At 37.5% G+C, this 12,223-nt stretch overlaps 1 protein-coding gene across 1 annotated transcript in view; it reads left to right on the top strand.

The window, feature by feature from the left end:
* Positions 1–10,945, top strand: part of LRRC52 (leucine rich repeat containing 52) — a 153,917-nt gene extending 142,972 nt beyond the window's left edge. The window contains exon 2 of the mRNA XM_088459056.1: positions 10,659–10,945. Within this exon, the coding sequence (XP_088315182.1) occupies positions 10,659–10,945 (287 nt within the window). The remainder of the gene's footprint in view (positions 1–10,658) is intronic.
* Positions 10,946–12,223: the final 1,278 nt, after the last annotated feature.

The raw sequence follows: 12,223 nt of genomic DNA, 5'->3' as shown, positions 1-12,223 counted from the left end.
TTGTCAAAGCTCACAGTCTGGTAAAATGTGATAACTTGCCATTTACGAGATGTGATCATGGTCAAAACAGCTCATGTGCTTTCAACATTTCAGAATATCTTTATTCACAAAAATGTGAGATCATATTAGATTACTGTTGGTTACAAGTAAAGGTATCAATGCTATTTTAAAATGTACAGAGGTATTGGACCTAGCACAGGATCGAGTAATCAGAGATCTCAAAATATATTGGATTACACAACTACACAACTGAATTCAGATCAAGTGGTGTTAATAAATAAATACTTCACAGTGCCCTACACAATTGATCTAACTATCTATAAATAAATGTATGATGAGAACAAATGTATGTGTTGTACAGATGTCCACAGCAGTCTCAAAACATGTTACCTTTTAATATGCTTGTTTGTTTCTGGCCATGAATAAAGAGTGAAACGTAAATTCTGGTTTGAAATGACTGATATTTGTTGCTGTTTATTTATTAACGTAAATGAATCAATAGATTTATTCAGGCATTCAATATAATAAATTAGCATTTAAGTGTTAATAAAGCAACTTATATTAATGTTTGGTAATGATAATGTCAAATTAAGACATCAGTCCTATAATATAAACTGACCCCATTTGTATTGTGTACTATGTACAAGCTTCTGCCTGGGCATGTTAAATAGAGTCAATAACCATTACTGTACATACTGTAAAATTTGCCAGCTAGGGGTTCCAGTTTAATGGGATCGGGGTTATAAAAATATCTAATGGTTGTATAAATAAAATACAAACACATCCATAAGGTTAACATAATATATTTAAATACTCTCTAAAGTTTCTATTTGATCAGTATTTTAAAAATTAAAATATTCCATGTCATACAGTAGTCCATGAGAATCTTGCGCTGTATTCTAGAGGAAGAAGTAAGTACAACTAAACAATATGTGGTGACAGTTTGTCATTTAAAACTCAAAGTAATTCATCACCAGATGATCCTAGGGAGCAGTTATTGATGCATATTTTTTTTTCTATTTATTCCTTCAAGTAAGAATATTCATTTAGACTTTATTATTTAATTATTTATTTATTTGTTTCATTTCTTATGACATTGTCTATTTTAATTAAAATATTTTGCAACCTCTTTAATGATCCCATTGTAATGGTACCACAAAAGTCAAATTTTTTCTAACCAACTCTCCAGTACCGACACCTAAATCCCAGAGAAACTGCAGCTGTACATTACATATGCAAGGTCTGGATAACAATATGACTGGGGAGACCCCGGCTGCACATTTCCCTGATGTAGTGTGTACAGTCTGCTGTTGGTTATCAATTCAGCATGGGAACTCCTCCCTCACTAACCCCCTATTTTAAATGGACCAGTCAAAGCTGCATGCACTGGTTCTGGATATTGATTTTACGGTAAAGAGACATTTACAGGTTGATATACAGTATGTGCATATATATATATATATATATATATATATAGTGTCTTACATAAGTGCGGCACTCCTGGTACAGATGGAGGCTTCAAGGCAACGTAACAGTCATTGTTTCAAAGCTTTAATGCAGCTTTTTCATCAGGGCTGCAAACACAATCAAATGATCCTACCTTATAACTACACCAGCACCCAGTACACCACGCTGAGCCCGGAGCGGGACTTCTATAAGGGATTATAAAGGACACATACTAGATAACAATATTACTTGAAATAGGGCACACACTATAACCCTTGTACCCATCACCTAGAAGACATACCGTATTTATTTAAAGCAATTTAAGCCATGTTGCTCATTGGGGACCTCATTCAGAGTCGTTCGTTGCGGCCGCACGGTCGTAAGGTAAAAGGGGCCGGATATGCAAATGAAGCGCTCGCAAGTTGCGTCGTTAAGATGTGATCGTTAGCTGGACGAGCGAGGGGAGGATGCGGCCGTAAGACTAAAAATACGCCCCTTCTCGTTCCCATTACACGTCATCTCCGGGCATATAAGGATTAATCGAGACCATCGGGAACCATCAGAGCTGGTCGTAGAGCTTTAGGGTTGACCATACCCTCTCTTAAGCACTACGATCAAGTCAGTGTAAAAACCTCCCATCTCACATGTGCCATGACACTACTTAGTTAATTATGCACTCCCATAAAACGCCGTTTGCATAGTCAGGCACGCCTGCGTTCGTATCTCCACTCCCCCGTTCACAAGCACCTTCCCCTGTTACCACCCACAAACGCCTCATCCTGTCACTCAAACTAACGACCTGGCCAAGTTGAAGGAGAGAGAAATTTCTGATCGTAATAGCTAGTTTGCGCACTCGCATTGCGAATTATACGCATGCGCACTTTAGCGAACATCGGTGGCGTACGACCGTGCGGCCGCAACGACTGACTCTGAATGAGGTGCTGAGTCCCTTGGGGGCAAGGTTCTCCAACCGATGAATCCATCGGGTCTCACTTTGTATCAACTTGAGGGACCGATTACTGCCTCTTATCGAAGGCGGAATATGGTCGATCATCCGATAACGTAGGGATGTTAGTGAATGAGTGGCCGAGGCAAAATGCCTCGCCACAGATTGATCATTAGTAGCTGTGTTCAAGGCAGCGCGAATGGCCGATCGGTGAAGTGCCATTCTTTCTTTAAATGACCTTTCGGTCTTCCCTATATAAGTAAGTCCACAAGGGCACACAATTTGATACACCATAAAGGTCGAGTTGCATGTACTGTAAGGCTGGGTACACACCTAAAGATTTTCTGTCCAATCAGCCAACTAGTTGATTGGTTGGAATGAAAATCTGGTAAGGTATGAAAGCAAATGACAATCAGCAAATTGCACCGAAACGCCAGAAAATGGACAAAAACTGTTGTTTGAACAAATCGTTTAGATCAAACATTTAACAAACTTGTCTGAACGACTATTTTCATCTGTTTTCTGGCATTTAGGAGCAAATTGGTGATCATCACTTACTCCCATACGGTACCAGATTTTCATTCCAACCAATCAACTAGGTGGCTGGTTGGACAGAAAATCTTTAGGTGTGTACCCAGGTAAAGTGTGTGTCTAATATGATACAAGTTACCTGAATGTGGGTGGTAAAAAAAAGTCCCCGGCTATCAAGTAGCGGCACGTCATGCAGATGCATCTGATACAACCCAATTTCTTATATGGATTACAGGGGCGCAGAGTCTTATTTAGCGGGGTAATATCCGTTCTTACCAGAATATCACGAAGATTACAGCCACGTGTGTAGTAGGGCATGAGCCTAGTTTTTGATAAAATTAAATCATCTGACTGTATCATATCCCAAAGATTTTTTGAAACGTTATTAATTTTGATACTAGCGTTACTGTAATGATTAGTCCAAGGGAGGGACTAGGGTTTATCGATTTTAACATTTCTGTATAACACCTCCTCTCTATTCAAGCTCAAAACTTTTTGCTTGCTACACTCCAAATCGTGGGGATGATAACCTCTCTCAATAAACTTCAAGATCATCGCATCCATCTGTTGTTCTGCTAGGATGGGATCTGACGTAAATGCGCTTAACACGCAATAGTTGTGAGCATGGTAAACCACGTTTAAGTGGGTTCAGGTGGCAACTAGCATTGTGCAATAAGTTATTCCTATTAGTGGCTTTTGTAAACAAACTCGTAGATATGTTACCTTGGTTAATAGATATTAGCACATCTAGGTAATTAATATGAGAACTTCTTAAGTTTTAGTTGCTGCTGTAAACTATACTGTTCAATCTGCCATTGTAAGGGGTTAAAAGGGACCGAAGGCACAAATGAAAGTCCTTTATCCAATACCCGAAGTTCCACATCAGTAAGTGGATATGAGGATAAATTCACCACTAGGGTTTGCGAGGTAGAGGTGATTTTTTGCCACGACCTTTGCCTTTGGGTCTGGCCCCCTGTCGGGTGTGGGTTCTCCTCCTATAGAGCTTTGGGCTCTTTTAGACATCCCTAAAAGGAGGACTGTGGTTCTTTGACCAGATCTACCCTGTATATTGTCGTTATCGCTGTCTGAGGAAAGGACTTCATTGGAAGCCATATTCAATTTGAGCGGACCCTCAATACTTTTCCGCCTCCCGGACTTTTCACCTACTTCGCCTGTTTTGCAGGCGGAAAAGTATTGCGCGCGTGCCCGCTTATCCCCATATTCAATTTGAAAGTACGCGGAAACGGGACCCGGCGAAACTTAAGCGGAAAGTCATGTCGGATTTTGGGAAATCAGCCTGACACCCCCCAAAAGATGCTCTGACATGGGGGTTAGCTATGGTTACCCCCGATTTGACTTGCTGAAAGTATTTGGTGTTTTTAAACTGGCTCAATAGCTGCTAAATAGCGTTTTTGTATAAGTGGTGAAGAATAGTATTCAGGAGGTTTTTTTCGCTGCAAATTTGGGGTACGTGAAAATGGGGGCCAGCATATTTAAAAGTTGGTAAAGTTAAGTTTAAAAAATCATGAAAAATCCACCTGCAGAAAGCAACTGCAATGAAAAAAACACCTGGGGCATACTTGGGGACCCCCCTGTAGGCTAGTTTGCTAGTTTTTAACTTTGTCCCCCAACTTTTTTTTTTCGCCCCCAAATTTAAAGTGATTTTTTTGGGGTGTTCTTAACTCTTTTCAAAAAATTTTTTTTATCCAGTTTACCTTTAGGGGACTGTCTTAAGGCTGCACGGGGGTTCCCGCAATGTTGTACCCCAAAACCCCAATTCTGCTAATTTTCCCGCTTGCTATTCATAGGCAAAACTTTTTCGCCTATTACATTGCATTGACTTTCTGCCTATGCGGAAAGTCTTTCAAACTGAATACGGCGATACTTTTTCACCTGGCGAAATGATGTCATCCGCAAAACTTTTTCGCCGATTCCGGCTTTTCGCTCCAAATTGAATACGGGCCTCGAAAATGTTCCTACGGAAAAGAGATTTATTATTCTCGAAACGTCTACCAGCACTCGTAAATTGATACACCATATTGGAATCATAGTCCGCATCAACCTGCATCCTTTTCTCTTTTTTAAACTTAATTAGATCAGTTTTATAAGTTTGTAATTGATTTTTCAACTTCTTTAGCCATTTAACATTAGGGTCATTCTCTAAAGTGGACTTGTGCAATGTCTAAAAAGCAGCGAACACTGTTGGGCTGCATAAAATGTTTATTCGGGCCGCATGTGGCCCGCAGGCCACATGATTGACATGCCTGCCTTATCCCTTCAAATAGGCTAATGTATATAGATGTGTATACCATAAAGACACTTGTATTATAGCATGTAGATATATCTTATTTCCCACTCCTCCAGATTCCCTTGTTATCCCAGATGCTTCCACATATGTCAGTGACGGGCTTTAGACCAAAAAAAGACCCATCATCAGTTGTGGTATTTTCTCAAAACAGGGGGGCTATATTACAAAGTATCAAGGAAAAGGGGACCCCTGAGGAAGTCCAACAGGACGAAACATGTTGGAAAATACCAGCCTCTCTTAAAAGGAAATTGTGACTACCTTGCAGATAAGCACTTTATTTTTACTATTTATATCAGCTTGTTTATATGTTCTTATATCCCCTTTCCCTTGATACAAATAGGCTAATATAAATTAGCTTATTTACAAAAAGGAAATACTACACTATATTTTCTTTCTCTTATCTGGCTCTGGCTCGAGCCCTCTTCATTAAGGTCTCCCAGGTACTTGAATCCTGGGTCCATTTCATCATCTGCATCTCCCAGACATAGTTTCAGATAAGCCTAAAAGATTTTTTATTTGGCACGCACACTATTGTTTTTCGAGCACGGGCACAATTATTCCTAATTTATCACACTATTTGGCTCATGCCCTTTCCACCCATTCTTTCCAGATCTCATTCATCTGATTGCCATATGGTTATACGGAAAGGACTGCTGCCTCCTCATACTTGAAGGATTCAAGTGTTCGTTGGATATAAACTCTTTTCTCATTTTAAAGACATCTGCACTGAAATTAACATCCAGGGTAACCACACTGTGCGCGAGCCCGGAACCACAACTTCTGTATATATATATATATATATATATATATATATGCATACATATATATATATACACACAAAGGAGGAGAGCGCACACGTAAGTAATACAGTATGTCACAACACTTTACTAAAAGAGCATAGCTCACATGCATTTCAAAGTCGATAAAACGGCATAAACACTCAGCCTCCTCGATCCCCCTGTGTCTCCATGACATACAGCATCCACCATGGGGCTGGTAAGAACTCAAGCAGGGAAATCCACGCTGGGACCATAAGCCAAGCCATGCCCAACGCGATTCGTCTCTATTGGGACTTCTTCAGGGGATGTGGCTTATTCTGAGAACTGCTCCTCTTTTATACATTAATTCACTAATTAGCAACATTGACTATCGTTAATCACAAGAATAGATACTATGATGCCATTTGTGCTTATAACAGTATCAAACATATTTAACACTGAAACTTAAACCCTCATACAATAAATGACAATTCATAGATAATGGTTACAAAAATACAAATACTAGCAAGTATTTACTGTCTGAAACAAATAAAGTCACCAATTTATCATTAAAAAAACTATTAAACTAGACATTAAAAATATATATTTACCATTTCAAAAGTAAATATATACACAAATAGACCTATTAATAGAAAATAAACATATAAAATTCATGTTTCATCATAGTAGCCACTTCTAGTTTACATATAATATCTCTCCATGGTTACAAAAATAAAAAATACTAATAAGTATTTACTGTCTGAAACGAATGGAGACACCACTTTATATTTAACCAGAATTTAAAAATATATAAAACCTACAAAGGTAAATTTATACAGGTTGAGTCTCATATCCAAATTTTCCGAAATACGGAATATTCCAAAATACGGAATATTCCAAAATACGGAATTTTTTTGGCATGACTCAGATAATGAAATCTTTGATTTTTGATGGTTCAATGTGCACAAACTTTGTAAAAGGCACGAATTATAAAAAAATATTGTATAAAATTACCTTCAGGCTGTGAGTGTAAGGTGTATATGAAACATAAATTAATTTCATATCTGTACATAAACTTTGTTTGAGCCACAAAATGATTGATAATTTTGTATAAAATGACCTGCAGGCTGTGTGTATAAGGTCTTTATAACACATAAATGCATTCTGTGTGTATATTTGGGTCCCATTCCCAAGATATTTCATTATGGTATGCAATTATTCCAAAATACAGAATATTCCGTTGTCCAAAATACCCCTGGTCCCAAGCATTTTGGATATGGGAGACTCAACCTGTACAGATAAACCCACTTATTTTATAAACTGGACAGTAAACAAATATATAAACATACAGAAATATATAAAAATTCATAAAAAATCATGTTTCATCACAGTAGCCACCTCTACTTTACATATGATACCTTATTACTACAAATTAAATTATCAATCAACAAATAAAACTAGAATATTCGATATAAACATATGTGTTTAAAAAGGGGGGGAACAAGGTTGAACAGTAATCATATCACTGTTGGAAAACTATCGACCCATTAGAAAATAACAACATTGTCGCCCGCAGCTCAACAACAATGTGTCATAGGGAGAACAATTTACCATACAGACTCAGTGCAGAAATTACGTTATATCATAAGTCTCATTGAGTCCAAGCGGAACCAACGTATTCAAAGAGTATATCCAAAAGGTTTCTCTTTTGGACAGTAGTTTCAAAATATCCCCTCCTCTTTTATCCAGGCTAACATGCTCGATAGCTTTAAAGGCAAAATTGTCTAACTTTGAATTGCAACAGGTAAAGAAATGTTTAGGTACACTATGGTTTTGAACATTATTTACAATATTTCTAGTGTGCTCTAGAATTCTAATTTTTAGTGGACGTTTTGTTTTTTTCAATATAGCGTTTCCCACATTTACATTCTAATATGTATGTAACATGGGTAGTCAAACAGGTCAAACGAGTTTTTATTTCCCATGATTTACTATTTTTAGAGTTCCAGAATTTATTCCTTTCTTCACTCGCATATCTGCATATTTTGCACTTATTGCACGGAAAAAACCCTTTAGTAAGACTTAACCAATTGTCACTACTTGTACTACATAAATTACTCGGGGCTAGGCTATTCTTCAAAGTACGAGCTCTTTTGAAAACTACTTGCGGTCTCCTACAACACCGGATCTAAAGACAGAACGTCCCAATGCTTCTCTAGAATTTCTCAAATTTTACAGCTTTCTGTGTTAAACTTGGTCACAAAGGGGATAAACAAATCACTTACAGGTTTAGCTCTTACTTTGTAAGACAATAGAGAATCTCTAATCACTTTTTTTGCCCGCTCTTTACATCTATCTATTAAAGAGATGGGATACTTTTTTTCCAGAAATCTTTTACTATATATTTCTGCTTGTTCACCATACTTCATGTCATCATGACAATTCCTCCTTAGCCTTATAAAATTGCGAATAGGGATTATTCAAGACCCATTTTCTCAAATGACAGCTCTCATAATGGACGTAACTATTACTATCCACTTTTTTCAGATGAGTAGAAGTCGCCACTTTACGATCACTATGTACCTCGTTGGAATCCAACACTAAATCTAAAAATTCTATCTGATTCTTATTTAGCTTAGAAGTAAACCTAACGAACGGCGATGGGTACACCTTATGCGCCAAGTTTCGCGAATCTATACCTTGGAAAATTGGAGATGAATGAGATATATAACAATAATCCGTTTATTAAGTACATTAAGCTGTATAAACGCTATATAGATGATGTGCTCATTGTATGGCAAGGCAGTGAGGCAGAATGGGAAAACTTTATGGTCTCTCTAAATGTAAATAATTACAATCTTAGGTTTACTTCTAAGCTAACAGATGTAATAAACATCTGAAACGTTGGTGTAATTGGTCTTTGGATGTGACCCTTATTGTTCTTTTAAGTCCTTGGAGTGCTGCCCTTGGTGGTTGTTTTACATGTGAGGGGGCCAGTTCTGGGCTTCCTGCCTGGAGTGTGCACCTGGGCTTCTTTAACCAGTTTCCATTTGGAGTGTTGGAGTGCCGGCCGCTGCTACTATCTATCAATCAACATATATATATATATATATATATATATACATATATACACACACATTTATATATATATATATATATATATTTTTTTTTAAACAATAAAATCTATGGCAATTGCGAAAAAGCTAATCACTATTATGCCAGAGAGAGTGATCAGAGTAATAAAAAAAGACTGTTTAAATACCTGCTACTTATCATCTGCCTTTTTGCAGATGATACAAAGGTATGCAACAGGGTAGACACACCGGAGGGTTAAAACAAATGATTGATGATCTAGGTAGACTAGAGGAGTGGTCAAGAACACGGCTACTACAGTTTAATGCCAAAAAATGCAAGATCATGCACTTGGGTCTCAAAACTTCAACAGCTAAATATAGTATTAATGGCACTATACTGGAAAGTACTGAAGAGGAAAGGGATCTAGAAGTCACTATTTCAGGTGACTTAAAGGCAAGCAAACATTGTAACAAAGCAATGAGGATGGCAAGTCATATGCTCAGTTGCATAGGAAGAGGAATCAGTAATAGAAATAAAGAAGTGATAATACCACTGTATAGGTCACTGGTACATCCTCATCTCGAATACTGTGTTCAGTTCTGGAGGCCATATCTCCAGAAGGATATTAATACATTAGAGACTGTACAAAAGAAGGGCAACTAAAATGGTGCAAGGCCTACACCACAAAACATACCAGGAAAGACTAAAAGATCTTAATATGTATAGGTTGGAGCAGAGAGGGGATAGGGGGGACATGATAGAAACGTTCAAATATATAAATGGTTTTAACAAGGTAAAGGAAGGAGACATTCTTCAAAGAAAGAGAAGTATTAGAACAAGAGGACATGATCTAAAACTGGAGGGTGATAGGTTCAGGGGAAATTTGAGGAAGAATTACTTCACAGAAATGGTAGTGGACAAGTGGAATAGCTTCCCATCAGAGGTGGTAGAGGCTAAGACAGTAGAGCAATTTAAACATGCATGGGATAGACATAAGGATATCCTTCAGAAGAAGTAATGATCAATAAGGGTTGAAGTAATAATATGTTTAAAAATGGGGCAGACTAGATGGGCCAAGTGGTTCTTATCTGCCGTCAAATTCTATGTTTCTATGAGATTGTCATTGTCATTCGTGCTCAACAAGGAATAATCTTAAATGTGGTCCAGTTGCAATTACCTGGAACCTAGTGGGATGTTTAAAAATATAGGGGGTCTTTTTACTAAGCCTTGGATAGAGATTAAATGGGCAGAGATAGCGTACCAGCCAACCAGCTCCTGTTATTTTTCAAACACAGCCTGTGACATGACAGTTAGGAACTGATTGGCTGGCACTTTATCTCTGTTCACTTTATCTCCATCCAAGATTTAATAAATAGACCCTGTAAACTGGTAAACTAGGAAAAAATTAAGTTCCTGTGTCAGTTTAACAGATATATTTTAGATACATTCTAAAGAAGTGAGGGATTGTTGTTATGGGTTACAATACACTTTACCTGTGAACAAATTTTCATAAATATCCCCTATTTTGTTTAGTATTGTAAGAGAGCTACTGTATAAATTTGACTCCCTGCTGTTTTCTACCTGTAATTTGCAGATGAAGAAAATATGACATGCACAACCCCTCTGCAAATCCACGGGGAGCTGCTCAAAGATACAGAGAAACATATCAACCTAATGTGCTTCACCAACCTATATCAGAAAGACTACATATTCCTCATGCTGGTTGGGTTTGTTATCTTTGGTTCCGGCACAGTGGTAGCATGGCTAACTGGTGTCTGCATTGTAATCTATGACCGACTATGTGGCAGCTCTGATGATGAGGATGACGAAGATGATGAACCTCCACCACCCCCAAAACCCAAGAAAAAAGAAGTAGTTTAAGAAGATGCATATATATATATATATATGTATATATAGATACAACTGTGAACACCGGTAAAATGCGTCTTTAAATGAAAAATACAGATTAAAAGTACTTTCAGTGGCCATCTCTGACTTTAGAACAAATCGGAATCTGAAAATCTCCCAAAGCTTAATCGATTAGCATAATATGGAATGTACTAACTGCTTGCAAAGCCTGGAATCACAAATGTTTTATTAATGTCCACACGTTCATATTGTAACGTGGCAAGAGCTCTAGCTGAGAAGAAGATAAGCCAATTATTTGTCCTTTGCGACACTTATGTTTATAAACATAGTATGTTTATGTGTATGTGGGAAATTATAAAGACATTCTATAACAATAAGCATTATTCAAGGTTACACAATTAGGTAAGGTTCCAAATGTTATCAAATATTTTCTTGCATTATAAACATTTTGTTAACAGAAGAGCTCATAATAACAATATCAGGCAAAGGAAAGAGCATAGAGCCCGCTCTCTATATAAGGTCATATATTTAATAAGTGTTATACAAGTGGCAAAACTACATCCGCAGTCTAATATCAGCTGCTGTATCTCCTGCTGTTGTAATTGTCATTAATTACACAAACAAAATTAATTTGTGCTGTAATGTCACACATGGATGCAGTAATCATAGAGATGCACTGATCCTTTGCACTGCTAAGATCTCAAAATAATGAAGCATAAAAAACAATAGAAAGGAATAGTTGGGAACTGCATCTTATATGCATAATAATGGTGACTGAGATGACTGCTGCAGACAGTATTTGCTCCAAATGCACCAGACATGTTGATAATAATGACAGGCACATCTTTGCTCCAGGCCCATCTTTGCTCCAGGCCCATCTTTGCTTTGTATTTTAGTTTGCACATATTTCAAAATACCTATAGACTTTGCACCTTGAGTGGGCTGAGTATATGTACTAGCTAAAAATCTAATCACTATTCCACCAGAGCGAGTGGTTAGAGTAATATAAAAAAGACTGTTTAAATTCCTGCTAATAATGTAAGTGGTACTATGCAGATATCTATTCATACAGAAGAGTTTAAATTAGGCACTATACCATAACAAATGAGTGACGCAATTTTCTATGCAGAATACATACAGGATACAGAAAATGATACAGGTCATTATTACCTGTGGCTATCCCACTGTCACCATCATAGTGGTAGGTGCCTGTGCAGTAATGACTAAACGTACAACACAGGTTTAACTGCCCTTGGAAGCTGAAGGTCTTTGGAATGTATGTGCTGTGGA

The sequence above is a fragment of the Taudactylus pleione genome, unplaced genomic scaffold (assembly GCF_031769625.1).
Source record: "Taudactylus pleione unplaced genomic scaffold, aTauple2 ptg000889l, whole genome shotgun sequence".
Lineage (NCBI taxonomy): Eukaryota > Metazoa > Chordata > Amphibia > Anura > Myobatrachidae > Taudactylus > Taudactylus pleione.
Note: the sequence above shows the minus strand (reverse complement) of the source record. Positions and strands in the feature narration are given on the sequence as shown.